The sequence below is a fragment of the Stigmatopora nigra genome, chromosome 14 (assembly GCF_051989575.1).
Source record: "Stigmatopora nigra isolate UIUO_SnigA chromosome 14, RoL_Snig_1.1, whole genome shotgun sequence".
Classification (NCBI taxonomy): Eukaryota; Metazoa; Chordata; class Actinopteri; order Syngnathiformes; family Syngnathidae; genus Stigmatopora; species Stigmatopora nigra.
In genome coordinates, this window is record NC_135521.1 from 11537299 (window position 1) to 11552498 (window position 15200).

The 15200-nt window shown below is 38.9% G+C and overlaps 1 protein-coding gene across 5 annotated transcripts in view; it reads left to right on the plus strand.

Annotated features, from left to right (window-relative positions):
* The window catches only part of LOC144207848 (connector enhancer of kinase suppressor of ras 2), a 36008-nt gene that overhangs the window by 17858 nt on the left and 2950 nt on the right, over window positions 1-15200 (plus strand). For 3 of the 5 annotated variants that reach the window (XM_077733509.1, XM_077733506.1, XM_077733508.1), the window contains exons 9-23: window positions 1218-1364; window positions 4156-4274; window positions 4357-4568; window positions 6038-6124; window positions 6894-7102; window positions 8685-8722; window positions 8800-8842; window positions 9797-9845; window positions 10100-10272; window positions 10640-10713; window positions 10843-10914; window positions 12715-12785; window positions 12881-12981; window positions 13783-14542; window positions 14796-15058. In XM_077733509.1, the coding sequence (XP_077589635.1) occupies window positions 1218-1364; window positions 4156-4274; window positions 4357-4568; window positions 6038-6124; window positions 6894-7102; window positions 8685-8722; window positions 8800-8842; window positions 9797-9845; window positions 10100-10272; window positions 10640-10713; window positions 10843-10914; window positions 12715-12785; window positions 12881-12981; window positions 13783-14542; window positions 14796-15058 (2418 nt within the window). The remainder of the gene's footprint in view (window positions 1-1217; window positions 1365-4155; window positions 4275-4356; window positions 4569-6037; window positions 6125-6893; window positions 7103-8684; window positions 8723-8799; window positions 8843-9796; window positions 9846-10099; window positions 10273-10639; window positions 10714-10842; window positions 10915-12714; window positions 12786-12880; window positions 12982-13782; window positions 14543-14795; window positions 15059-15200) is intronic. The other 2 variants (XM_077733510.1, XM_077733507.1) reach the window with 2 other exon arrangements.

Here is a 15200-nt window from a genome sequence, read left to right on the forward strand (position 1 = left end):
TGAAAATTGATGCACTCCTCTATTGCTATAGAAGGAAATTAGTTTTGCAAGCCCAGGGGATTGTTGAACACATTCTCTGAAGGTCTCAAGGGACCACGCCAGTGTGACTGACCTTCGATTGACTGCCTGGTTAAGCTAAACATGAGAATCATGTTGCTATACCTGAGTAAATTATCTTGTTGTGCCTAATTGCTCGGTAGCTGGTTTTGCCATGTACATAGTCGTGCTTTGTAGTGCTGATTGTTTTTAGCTCTGGTATGAGTTAACTGACATTTATTGAGCAGAATGATTGTTTTTGGATTTAAGGTCTCTCTGTTATCTGGCTTGTGTCTGACATAGTCTTCAGGGATGTTTTCCTTTTAGTTCCTGGTGTCATCTTCGTTTTTTCATTGACTTTTTGAGGGAGCTCCTACACTACGACTCCCTAGCACTCGCCCCTTGGGTGATGGTACAGACTGCTCCCTGCCGGGCGCTTAGTTCCAACTGCTCGTTACTCCCTCTGTGAGCCCCTCCATCTCTCTGATCTCTCACCCTAGGGGTAGGAGATAAGTAGAGGGAGGCACAGGTGTGGGGAAGGCAATCGGAGCATACTGGTGTGAAGCAAACCTGGGGGAGAAAAAGAAAGGCGAAATTATGGAAATAATATGTCCTTCACATTCCTAATATCTTGGAAAAAAAAATGAATAATACATATACAAAAGGATATCTCCGGATTGTATTGTTATGTATAGAATATACAATAAATGTAAGATCTTTTTTGGGTGCAAATTTTGTTTCCTAAGATTAGCAGCTTTGTTTGTGTGGCAAGATTTAGGAATTTCTCAGATGCCAAATGGATTGTTTGAAAAGATAACATAATTATGTGTTAGTAATAGCATTTGGGAAAATAATGAAGACTCTCGGGAGTTGAAAAAACATCCCAGCAGCAGTTTATGTGGTGCTGTTATTTTGGTGTGTCTCTCTTTGTAGCCATCTGCTCTGTTTGCATATTTGCAAAGTGAACACTTTCTAACTGGCATGGTTAATAGTATGCTTTGTGTGTTTTGGGTGTCTGTGTGGCTACTGTGGTGTCTGGAGAGCTAAATTCCCTGTCAATGATCTGACTGAGGTTCCCAATTAAGGAAAAAGAAGATTTGGTTCCAACCTTTGCTAATCATATTTTTTTTAATTATATGGTATGGCAATACTTTACGCATTATGGATTGTGTCCTCCTCAGGTGGGCTGGCAGTTGAAGAACCTGGTCAACGCTTTAAGAGAAGATCCATGTGGTGTCATCCTGACGCTGAAGAAACGACCTCAAAACACCTTGAGTTCCACTCCAGCTTTGCTGAGGAATGTGCGCTGGAAACCACTGGGCTTGCAGGTACATATCAGTAACAGCACTTGCATTGTGTCATTTTTTACACTCCAATTTAAACCTCCTTCACATGATTAATGACCTTGTTGTTGAGTGTTTAGTGGTACTCACTGATAACTTATCTTACAGTGAGCAACAAAATCAATTCTTGATCAATATGTGTGCATTTTATTGTCAACAGATGATTAAATGCATATGATCTGTGTTTTGGCATTTTCTTCTTGCTGGTTTATTTTTTCATATCCTTTCTTATCCCTTCTGTCCTATCTCTTTTTCTTTTTCATCTACTATTTTTGTCCCTCTGGGAGCTTCTTAGCAACTCTCTAATTACTTTAAAAAAGACTATTCAACTTCATGGATGTAAGTTTCCACTGAGAGGAACATCATAAATACATGAAATGGAGTTCTAGCTAAGGCCCAGAATGGCAGGCCAATAAATATATCTCTGAGAACAGTCAAACTCATGCACTCAAAACCTGCAGAATAGCATCAAAGACCTTAAACAAGACATTGCAGCAGATGGTCTATTTGGGCATTGTTCTATTACTCCGCACTCTTCGCACAAGTCCATAGAAACTATGGAAGAATAATTTGTTAGAAGCCTTTTCTGAAAAACACAGTCGCTTGCGGCATGCCGAAACACATTTTGACAGGCCAGTTTCATTTTGGAATAAAACAAAAATGTAGTTATTTCGACATAACAAGGGGTGGTATGCATGGTGGATGAAGAACACATCATTCCAAGACAAACACTTGCTACCCGCAGGAATACTGTAATAATACTGTATTGTATTATTCATTGTTTAAAGACAGGATTTCAAGACGTACCGAATATTTTAACTGACTAACTGGAGGGATATAAACACATCAGTGAATATTTGGCAAAACTGAAATATTTGTGGGGGGAAAAAAACAGCGTTTTAAATATTTTCGCCCTTAGACAGACTTGAGCTGTTAATTATTCATGAGGAAATACAGGCTCTGAAACAAGATCTTCTACTCAGCAGTTTCTGGAGATAATCCACTGTCTCCGAAATGCTTTACTGCATCTTCACACATTTTTTATTTTTTTTAGCAAAGCACGATGCATGTTCTGTATTGTCAAGCAAAATGTTATGTATCATTCACGAGTACCAATGTAGAGCAACGTAAACAAACCTTTTGCTCTCCTCTTACTTTGTACAACACATAAGCCTCCTGTTGTAGGATGAATTGAGCAGCTTTGAAGTTGATCCGATGTGGCAAATATTCGGATGGATTATGACTAAATCCAAAAAAGAAACAATTTGTCTCTGAATGATCATGCGATTCAAGGCCCAAATCCCCCCATGGCTGTCTTTTCCATTCCTATTTGCCTGTCTTCCTCTTTTCTGTACATTTGCCAGTCCCTATGCTGTGTAAAAGAACAGGGTTATCATCCATTTTAATTAACAAAATGCAATCTTTTTTTTTTATGCCAATACTAAACAATTTGTCACATTGCTCACATGGGTGCTACTCATGATGCCCTTTTTCATAAATGTGTAATATGTGTAGGTGTATAAATAATTACTGGTTGAAAATGCTTGCTATTTTAGGCCACATGTTTGTGACTTATGTATTGTTAATAAGAAGACTCAGTTATGGCTTTGTTAACATCTCAGTGGAAGGTTTTTTTTTTTTTTGGTCTCTTTTGTGGTACTGGACAAAATAAATCCTTGACAGCTTTTTAATTATTCATTATTCTGTTTTGGCTTGCTCTCATTTTACTTTATACTTTCCTCAGTTGGACTGATGATTGTGTTTATACTTTTCAATTGTGAAAACAGGTCCATGTCCCTTGTGAAATCGATGCTTTTAGTACTGGAAGCTATTTTTTTTGCATAGGTAATGTTAAGATTGCAATAACAACATCCTTCTGTGAAGTATTTAGGTATAAAATAAGTTAGATTATAAGATGTGAGACATTCATTGCTAATGCAGCAGAGGTCAAATGGTTTTAAATGATGAATGGAATGTTAGCTGCTGTGAAAGTCCCACTCTCCTCAGTGTGCACTCCGAGCCCCACTTCTGCTCTTCCTAAGGCCGGATTGTAATCACTAAATGACTATTTAATTCTCACAGGACAGCACCCTTTCTCACTCTCCCTTTCCACCACTCTACCCTTGTTTTCTGGCTCTTTTTGACCTATTTTGGCTTCATAACAATCCCCATTTCTTTCTCCGACCAGCTTTTTCTTATTCATGTACCACATTTCTTCATTATTACTTTACTTGACAATTTATCGGAAAACTTTGAAGTTTCATACAGAGATAATGCCTGCTCCTAAAAAAACATGTATGATTCTTGATATGGCAGAAACATATATTTCGCTTATATATTCCCATGACATCAGCAAAGCATGCTGTTCAAATGGCAAACCCAAAAGACAAATGACGTGTCCTTGAGTCATGGCGCGGTACGAGGCCACGCTAGCTCTCCTCTGCCCTAAGTGAGAGCAGGGGTTGTCATGGAAACAGACACGGAGAACCCGGTGTGTAAAGAGGCTTGAAACAAAATGACAGGATAGTCAATGTGGGAAAGGCTGCACAGTCAGAATCTATACAACATGGCAGTGACTATTTGGAGAATTACCTTATTTGTTTGTGTTTTGCCATTCACTATCTAGCAAAGCTCCTTGCTTTAATACTTAAGGGATTTAGTATGTCACTTTCATTGTTTTTTGTCAATTTATTTTTGCATAAAATGCTGTTAAACTGGAAAATAATCATATTTACAAGTCATTTAAAAAGAAAAATGTTAATTTTTGCTTTTTCAGCCTGTCTCCACCAGCCCTACCAGCACCTCCCCTACACCTGGAGGTACTTTAGGTATGTCTAAAATGGATGCCCAGGATGTCTATATCCTCTCACCTGTCTCTGGACTCTACAGCCCCAGGTGAGGGTCCGGAAACCTTATTACGATCTCTCTCGGTAGACCTTCAAGCTTTTTATGACTAAAATGGCGACTGTGCTCTCAGGGAGGAGTTGGGATTGATGTCATGTGATGACGTCACTCGATACAACGTGAGCTCACAATCTGGGTCGAAAGGGTCCGAGGCTATCAGCTATTATTTGGACCAGGATAGTGGTCAGTACTTCTCTCTTTTGGAGGGTGATGGCCCCCCGGGCTCTGAATATGACAGAGGCCGTAATACAGGCGTACGCAGGAGGGACAAGACCCCTACACATGGTAAGAAGGATATTTAATTTTTTTGTTAATTAAGTGCTTCCAAACCTATGTTTCTTCAGTAAAACAGCATGCTCAACCACAAATATTTTCACCTTTTTTGTTATTGACATTTCCTCATCATGTGTTCATTTATTGCTTTTAATGGCTGTCTAACACCTCTGCAAACAATGCATCTAATGCTGTCTGCCTGTCAGCATGATGCAGCATTATGCCAAAAATTCTGCGCCAATTCAAATGGTTAAAGGCGTGGAGTATGGACCACCTTGTCGGTTATTTTCTCACACTGGGGTTACAAAGACTTTATCTTTGAATAGAGAAGCATCCCGACACTGAGCAGTCATGGCTTGAAATCAAACACAAATCCATGAGCACAGTTTAAAGCCCTCTCTATTCCTCGCCACCTAGAGCCCTCTCCCACTATCCCAGACAGCTTTCAAGACATCCTCTGCCTTCATGAGAGACTCTCAAGGGGCTGTTGCGATGTGAAAGGCCAGGGTCAGACAACAAACAACTGCATTAATATGCATTCACAGGAGTTGTGAGTCTGGACTAACAATGAAGGCAGGGATCTGTTTGATATCCCTCTTGTTGGATAAAAAAAAGAAGTAAAAATATAGCTAATAAGCAGTTTAATACAGGAAAAAAAATATTTTGCCATAGAAGACTCCTATATGTGTTATATTCTATTTCGTATTTCATGATCACACACTATATTATTATCTTAAATGAACAGATTAGTTTTCTGACCCACTGCTGTGCCGGACTTTTTCAATTGCACCAAACTGCTGAATCTTATCGTTAGAATGATGCTGAGCTCTCCAGATCAACCAAAGTGCTGAGCTCATTGGTTTTGCTGGCAACATCGACCAACTAAAAATGAATGTGCTGTATGGAAAAAAAAAGATATTTAAACTTAATTGGAAAATGCAAGATGTCTGAATACCAAAAACTATATTTTCACAGAAAATACCTTGATTTCTTTTTATATTTTTATTTATTTTAACCCAATGATTGAACAAATACACAGGCTTCTACTTAATGAAGACATCAACATGAAATGCCAACTTTTAAAGAGCATGGAATACTTGGATAAAGACTTTTCAGGTTTTTTTTCAACCATTGAACTGAATCCATCATAACAAGAAGTAGGCAGAAAATAACAGTCACTACCAAATAGACTCCAATTTAAAATACATAAACTATTTATGTAATATATGGTGGCCTGTTTTTGGAGAGAGCTCATCTAATATCAAGGAGAAGATCTAGTAATATCATCCCAAAAAAATGTGGGTCATGTGGCCTTTGTCCTGCATGTCATTCCTGTACCTCACCTGCACACACCTTGTCTACCTCTGCCTTGTCCACCCACCAGCTGTCTCTCAGTCACTCTCGATTGCTGCTTGCCCACAACCCGAATACCCACGTTCCCCCTTTAGCCGACTCTCTGATCGCTGGTTGGATTGTTCCAGGTGACCTCAGACCTGTATCCATGCCTCCCGAATATAACTGGATGGCCGAGGCCAAGGAACCCAGCATGGGCAAGAGAGGGAGTCGAGGTACACGCATACTATCACATACTGTATTATACAATACATACAAACGCTCCCTCTGACACAGTTCAAAGTAACGGGTATGGACCAGTGCTTGCTTTGCTTCCAACTTGGCTCAAAACATCCCATTCTCAGGTTATTCATGGTGGTGTGGTTGTGCAAAGATACATATCTGCCATGTATATGTGTCTAACATGGTGACAAGTACTCATAAATGCAATGGCATTGCATTTATACAACTGAAGAAATTAAGGCATTTCAATGTTACTAACATTTTTCAATAGCACTTGATCTGTATTCACCTCCACTCTACTACTAGAAACTCTATGAATAACATTAAAAACACAATACTACGGATGGAGTCGAATGCCTATGTTTCTTCACCTTCTCATTCTTTTGTCAAAGACCGACATTCAAGCTGAAATACATGAAAAGCAAAGAAATGATCCGATTCTAACTTTTTGTAACAGTTTGCAGCTTAGTACTGACTTCTTCTAAATCTGTATAATCGTTGTGACTCTCAGATAAGCAGGCTGTCCCAAGTTGGTGAGTCGTACTCTTCTTGATAATGCAGCTTTGGAGAACAGTTATCTGTTTCAGTTGATTTTTATCAATGGGTATTTCCAGGTCTCAATGGGCCTATGTGATCTTCCACCTCGTATATTTCTCTCTTGGCTCTATCCTATCTGCAAAATCCTACTTTCCCCTTTCTCTCTCCCTCCCATTTATTCAGTTGAACTTTGCTAATCATCTAACTTCTGTCTTCCAAACACAGATTCGGATAACTCCTTATTACGTTACCTCAGCGATGACAAAATTCTAGTCATTGAGGAGGAGCCCGAAGGTTTGGGTCGAGAAAGCCGCAGGGATTCCACCAGACGTTCCCGGCGTAAGAGTCGCAATCCCAGCAGCCCAAGTTTTCCTCTCAGTCCATCTATGCTGTCCTCCACACTCCGTTTGGACCAGCCACCTGATCCTTTGCCTGTATGTATACTTTATGTGTATCTATCTGTTGGGAAGTTAATTGCACCATAACAATTTAGCTGTTCTTCCTTAGATTAGGTCTTTGTCTATAGCCTGAAAGGAATGAACAGAAATATTGGTCAGTAAATGGATTATTGTCAAGCTTAGTTTCCCATTGAATGAATAAGTCTGGTTTACTAAAATAGCCTGCCATTGTGTCCAAGGCAAATGAATCTATTCAATGATTTTTCGACAGTATTTCTTACCTTGGTTTTCTTTGAAAATGATAGTTAGGCTGTATGTAATACATAAACACACAAACACAAATGGATTTTGAAAGATGCTGTCTGGATAGCATGATATAAAGGCACACATTTTGTCTACTTCTGCCTAAAATAACTGTGAGGTGGAATTACAGGCCTTATTTAATGACTTATGATGACTGTATTCTATAAAACCTCAAGAGAACATGGGTTTTATATCTGGCCAATAATGATGATTATGCTCCAAAATGTCATTTATATAATATGATAAGGGTTTGGCATGACACATGCATAATCATTTAAAACAATCTGAATTCTGTGCAAATTGCAGATGGGAAACTTTTTGCTAAACTCCAAGTACTGCTACTTATTTTTGGCACCATATGATAGTTGGCAGATGGCTGGTTTTTAGTCTACTTTTAAGTCTGAAAAGCCAGAACAGGGAAGAAAGTTAAAATATGCTCTTTTGATGTTCACCATTAAAACAACACTCTATTTACCAGCATTATACTTCATTTCCACTGTGTTTAGACTTTCAGACATGAATAATGTTGAATGCATTGATTTTTTTTTGTGTGAGTTATATTAATAAAGTTACAGTACATAGGGTTAAATCAATGATAAATATGTTGGATGTGTTGTATTGTCGTGGCATAATATTTTTATCTCACACATAAAAATAATACACAACTTTGGGAGTAAGTATAGTATATAAACCACTATAGATTCCAGATTTTCAGAATTGTGCTATTTATAAAACTTGTGGATAGGTCTAAATGTTCACATCAGCTTTATCTCTAGTGATTTTGTTGTGCTTTTTGGATTATAAGAACTACAGGGACACTTTCCCATTGGTCCAACTTATACAAACCCATAGACTAGATGCATCTGCACAACCAAGCTCACGGAAATTAATGTGCATGCAGGGAAGCAATCTCACGATTCATCTTAACAGCACCATCAAAATAGGAATTTATTCTGGGCAAACACACACATTTGAGTGCAAGCACGCAAACGTGCATCATCCTAGGTGACGAGGCGTATGACTCAGCATCATCTCGAACAATTATGAATGTGCTTAAATACAAACACACACAAAACACAATACGCTAACATGATAGTAGTATACATTGTGCTCTCTCTGTAACCCTCTAAATGTTGTGTTTTGTAGGGGAATCAGTTAAATTTAGTCAATGTAATGTTTATGTAACTGTTTAATGTTGTTTGACAAAATATTGCATGTAATTGCATCTAATTTATATATCATTTTAAAAACTGCATAAACATACTGGTCAAATACCAAAACACATATTTAAGGGGTTTCATTCTCTCTCTTTTAGCGATGTGCGGACACACTGCGAGCCGACACAACAGATCGGTAGGTTTATTATTTTTGTCAAAATGTATGAATAGAATAAACTGAGTACTGATTGGAGATAATTTATCTTTTTACAGGTACTCTGGTTCTGGAAGCTCAGGAGCAGCCTCCATGAAGAAAGTAAATAGATTTTCACTACTTTACATTATAACCTTTCCCTTATTACTTTATTTATACTAACTTTTACAATTTTTTAAAAGTTGGTTTTAAATTGACCCTAAATAAAACAGTGCCCTGCAATCCAATTCAGAGTCTGCTCTGCCTACAGCCCCTTGTCAGCTTTGATAAGCTTCATCTACCCCCCGTGACCCTTGTGAGGATAAGTGGCTCAGATAATGAATAAATGAACTAAATGAATCGGATCTTTTTAAATATTGCAAAGGCAGAAAGACTTCACTCTCACGTCAGCTGTCTCCTAACAACCAAATCCGATGTGAAAATTCGATTAACTGTGCTCAAAAATCATCGCCATATCCAAGAATAAGATCTATTGCGGGACTGTATTAACCCCAACAATTGGGTTCTAAATCAAATTGAAGTGAGCTAAATTTATTTTCCACCTGAGCGTTATAATCATACTGGCAGCATTAGTCATCAGTGCTTGCTCGTTGTAGCATTTAGTGAGCCAGACTGGTTCTCTGTGAATTAATGTCTCTTAAAATGGGCAGTTTGCAATGTTAAAGTGGTACTAGACTTTTTGCTATAATTTTTAAAATCCTATAGCCCACGACTCTTGGAATAACTTGAAATGTTAGGATAATAATAATAATAATAATACCTTCTATTAATACCTTCTATTTTAATAGAATCATGATGTAATATTTACCTTAATTTTATTAATATTTACTGATACAATGAAATACCATGCTACTACTCTGCAATGTGCTTTTTATGTAGAAATATTTATAACATTTTACATCTGTATATTGTATGTATTATACACTACATGGTAATGTTGACATATTGTTGTCTTAATTTCCTTGTTTTTTTTCTGCTTTTATTTCCTTTATTAGAAAAAACCCAAAAATTAACCTGTGAAATAATGCTCTAATTATTTTCTTATTTGTCTTGCAGTCTTTCCATTACACGTCACTGAGAACAAAACCCAAAAAGCGAAGTAAAGGTAGGCTGTAGAGTATACATTCAAATGTATTCTTAATAAGTATTCTTTATTCTATGTCATACAGCGTCATCCCAAATTTTGTTTGTTTAATATGATGCCATAAGTTAGTTTTTTCCCAGTGCTCTTCCCAGTACTTCTTGAATTAGGAGCATTAGTACATTTTATTGGCTTTGTGGGACTGTGTATGAATTCTGCATCAAAATACGCACTAGTACTAGTTACCAGTTGCCACATTATGTTTCTTCTAACTTCAGGTTCACTAACTAGCGCCAGTCGACGGAGAATTTCCTGTAAAGATCTCGGCCATGGTGACTGTGAAGGCTGGCTGTGGAAAAAGAAGGACGCTAAAGGATACTTTACCCAGAAATGGAGGAAATACTGGTTTATTCTGAAAGAATCCAGCCTATATTGGTACACCAATCAGAATGTAAGTGGATTTCCTGTAAAATATATGCCTAAGAGGTAAAAATTCCCCTAAGAAAATGTGTGAGAAGCATTTTACTGATCAGTTTGGCAAACATTTATGCAACATTTTATGTTCTGTGTCCTTTTAACAAAAAGTCTAGCCCATAACTGTTCTCCCATTGATTTTGCAAATGGCAAATCTAGCAATCCTGGCAGAAAATGGTGCTTTGTATAATGTAAAGTGTTGAAAAGGCTTGACCAAGCCAATGTAAACAGCACGTTTAGTTTGTAGAGCAGCTCCAAAATGCTCTATCAGTTTGTGTGACAGTTTGTTCCCTGATGGTGATGATAATAATGTACCATCGCTCTCCATCTGTCTCTGCCTGCAGGATGAGAAAGCTGAGGGCTTCATCAGCCTCCCTGAGTTCAGAATAGACCGAGCCATAGAGTGCAGACGGAAATTGTGAGTCCCGAAATTATTAATCAAGCACATTTGCTCCCGTCTGAACAACATGGGTTCATACAAACCTACTGTTCGCTCACAGAGGCACTAATCAGTCTTTTTTTTTTTCTCTCTTCTGACTCATTGCAGTGCCTTCAAAGCCTGCCATCCTAAAATCAAGAGCTTCTTCTTTGCTACAGACTGTCTTGAGGAAATGAATAGGTGAATATGTCTTTGTTGTTTCAATAACTAACGGACTATCACATGATTATTAACGGATCCACCCTGGACATGTTCTTAAAATTTACAGTACTGGTATTAATAGTTTAAAATTCAATTGGAAAAATCTAATTGTGCAGTATTTCAACAAAAGCAATACAATATTCTATCCAATTGAGAAGCAAGATGCAATCAACTTTATAATTTCCTGTCTTCAAACCATTTAATTTATCCACGACTTGCAGTACAAGAGATAACTCGAAGTATCTAAGATATTTACGATGACTTCACCACTGGTATTAGTCATTGTTTAAGGTCATTGAGGTTAATTGCTAGAATTTGATCATAAATGTTACATAAATCCAAGGCTTGGAATCCTATGGGACAATCACAAAAAAACAAGGTCTTAGAATCCCTTTAGACATTACTTCTGCTATTAAAATAATTGAAAAATCCAATTTTAATGAATGACGACAGCCGATGACGCTTGAAAACTGAAGCTATGCATCATGAAATATCTTCATTCTATTTTTCAATAATACTGTACAGTACTTAAATTAGCTTGTTGGTCAGATCACGTGTGCACAGTGTAATATTTGCAGCAATGCTATCTAATCAGATTTAATTATGCCATGATGACATTGGAAGATAATTGGGAGAACTCATTAGCCAGCTCTATTAAGAAGCATGCTAGGCCTACATTCTTTTAAGACCTGCTTATTTCCACCTTTGCTCATGCATTGTGCTATATTAATAACAACAAATCCTGATACGACAAACATCATTTTTTAGGTCCTATGAATTATTCATTAATTTTTTTATGTGCTGTATATACCTATTGTTGTAAAATGCGGCATATAGTATGGACTTTTGTGCCAATGCATCATCCGGCATACGTGTTTCAGAATTTGATGGATACTAGTATTGTAAATGAGTTCTGGCTATATTCATTAATTAATTCATTTGGCGTACACAAGGGTGCTGGAGTCTATCCTAGCCAACTACTGGCAGTAGATGACAACCACACTGAGTTGTTTGCCAGCCAATTGCATAAAGGGGACAATTTGTAGAGTTTTAACCAGCCTACCCTGCATGTTTTGGGGATATGGGAGAACAAACATGGAGTACCTGGATAAAAAAAAACCACATAGGCCTGGAGAAAACATGCAGACTCCACAGAGCTGCAAGGTGGATGGATGTACTAGCCAATGGGTCACCTGAGCCGCCCATCTGGCAATATACATACACTGGTAAATTTGTGTTGGTTCAGGATGATTTTTTTCCTACACAATTTGTTGACATCAGCACCACAATATGAATATGACGAGTTTCTTGGCCCTAGTATTCAGATATGGTTTCTATTCTTGGTTGAAGTCTGATTGTGCAGAATCTGCAGGGACACAAGGCTCACTTTAATCTGCCATGGAGATTGAGATACGTACTATAGAAAAGAGGTAGACATTCGATCTGGTTGAGGACATGATGTGTGGTTGTAGATAAAAAGCCATCTGAGAATCATAGTTCACAGACTGAGAAAAGGATGTAGTCAGCTCTCTTTTTATGCATCCATTGCTCTAATTTACTTTCTGCTTTTGTCTCCTCATCAAGGGGATGAAGTCAGTTTGAAGGATCTCAACTGTTGAGAGGCGTGACTTTAATAATTTAAAGTGAATCTTTTTTTATTCATCAACCTACAATTACCCAGAATAACCCTACATATCTTATCTCTGCCTTTTTCCCTATTCATGGTTACCTCTCTAAGGACTTGTTTTGAATATGTCACATTTCTACCTTTTTATGAAGGTGGATGAACCGGCTTGGTCTGGCTGCTATTGGCTACACACCAGATGACAAAGTACCACGTCCTGATGAAGGTAAGACAACTTGCTTGAATTGTAAAATGTTTGATTTTTTTCCTCCCCAAAGTCTGTACATATCAAATGTTAACATGTACTTTTCTCAATTTAAGACTACTGGAGTGAGAGTGATCAAGATGAGGTTGATGGTTCTATGACACTCAAACAAGAAGGACCATCTTCCCTCTGTGATACTTACCATCGCACACCATCAGTGAGTACAAACTTGACAACCTCACTACCGTGTTCCATTCTGGTTGAATATTTTATTTAGAATAGGCTGCAGTTTTAAGTGCTCTCAAAATTAATAAAACACGAGATTATCTGGTTCGTGAAGCAGCCAAACCTTTCTATGTCAGTGTTATTCTGTCAGGTCATAGCATGGCCAAGAGATGGCAGCAACTAACCCACATTTTGAGACAAGGCACTACATTGTTTTGTTTTTTTGCATTTGTACTAAAAGGTAACAATTTTTAAGATTATTCACCACTTTTAGAACCCTATTATTGGTCAATGGTACCTAAATTGTGGAATGTGTACAAATGGACTACTCTGATCATCAGGGAATCAATTGTAATGTATATTTTTAATACAAACATGCCTCTACTAAAAGTCTTTTTTAGGAAAGTAACCATAGTAGCACGGACGGAAGATCAAAACATGCCAAAGTGCTGTCCGGTGCTGAACTTTGCAATAGTATATGCTTTGGTCATGTCTCATTACATTTGGTCTAATACTAACTAGGAAATAGAAAAAACACACAATAGTTGATATAGTTGATTTAGTTGAATTATTGTTCTAAGTTCAGCCACATAACAGCCATATCTTCCATTTTTTTGGAGTTACTCATCTGACATCTCATTGCTTTTTTGCGCTCATCTTCTGCTCTCTTTACCCTCTGCTTCTTTCTGATACCTCCCTCCACTCCCCCTCTTAATATCCTCCTTGTTTACACACCCACTCTCCTTACGTTTTTCCCCTGCCTGTCCCTCATATCTTACCTATACCCACAAAGTCTAACCTCCTCTACACTTACGACCAACTGCCCCGTTCCGTGAGCTCCATGAGCCTCATGCGTTCCACTCCGTCACCTCATCCTCTACCAATGAGTGCCTCCACCTCCCCAGTCCCTCCACAGATGGTCTCTTCCACCTCCCCTCTTCCCCCACAGGTGAATTCCTCCAGTCCCTTCCCAGAGCCAAAGCATGGGCGACATTTTTCTAGCGAATCGACCCACTCCCACTCGTCTGCTGAAGACCAACGCGGAGAGGGATTGGGCATGGGCACCGGAACTGGCAGCACCAGTACCCATTCCTCAGGCTGCCGTTCTTCCCATCGTGAACGACGCTCCTGGCAGGACCTCATTGAAACCCCCCTTACCAGCGCAGGGCTGCATTTTCTCCAGACAGCGCCAGGGGAAAACGATTATGGTGGCCTAATGGGAAGCATGGCTGGTGAAATGGGGCTCTATGCAGGACTTGGCAGACAGGGCATGTCCCCGGAGAGACGTAGGCAGGCTACGCTGCCGGTACGGAGACATCACGCCGCAGACAGAGACAGGGATCGGGATGGGCCTTTTCCCCTGGAGCGTGGGCCTCACACACACAGCTATACACACCGGCGCTCGCATAAGCAACGTAGCCAGAGTCTCCCCAGGAATAGGGACCCATTCCATGGAGGAAAGTTGATACACTCATCACCTCATATGGAAGAGAGAAGTGAAGAAGATGAGGAAGCAGAAAGACAGGCTGCAGATATACTTGAGGATGAGGAAGGTAAGGACGTTTTCTGTTTACTATTCTATAAGTAATGAAAAAGTGATATTACCTAAGGTTTTTCATGGGATAAAAGTACTGTCCAAGAAGACAGGCTTAATAATCTTTTCGTTATTTTCTCCAACTAAAAGAAACACCAGTTGTGCAAGAATGTGTCTCATTCAAAGTTTTAATTCAAACCTATTACCAGAGGTGCTATTAAGATAACACAAAAATCAAATGTAACTGTATATCTTATTTTCTGCTACCTTAGACCTGCAAGAGTTAAGAGTTGACAGCAGAGAGAGGAGAGTCTCTGAAGGAAGGGAGCGACGGGTGTCAGATGGACGTGAAACCGAGCCTCTGGATGGACTTGAACAACTGTATCGAGCCCTGGAACAGGCCAACGTTACAGCGTTTGGCGATCCAAGACCCTGCAGCAGGCAGGAACTCCGACGAGGTTTCAATCAGAGAGTCAGGGACCCCCTTCTGAATGACAGACTGCATCGTGTCAGAGCACTACGCAGCACCTTGAAGGTAGCTGGGACTAAGAATTCAGTTTCTAAACAAACATTACATAGAGAGTAGATCCTCACCAAGGAGGAGGAATCCAAATTTCAAACAACAAAAATATGTAATCACTTCATCATGTTAAACAGATGTGCGGTCGCATATTCAC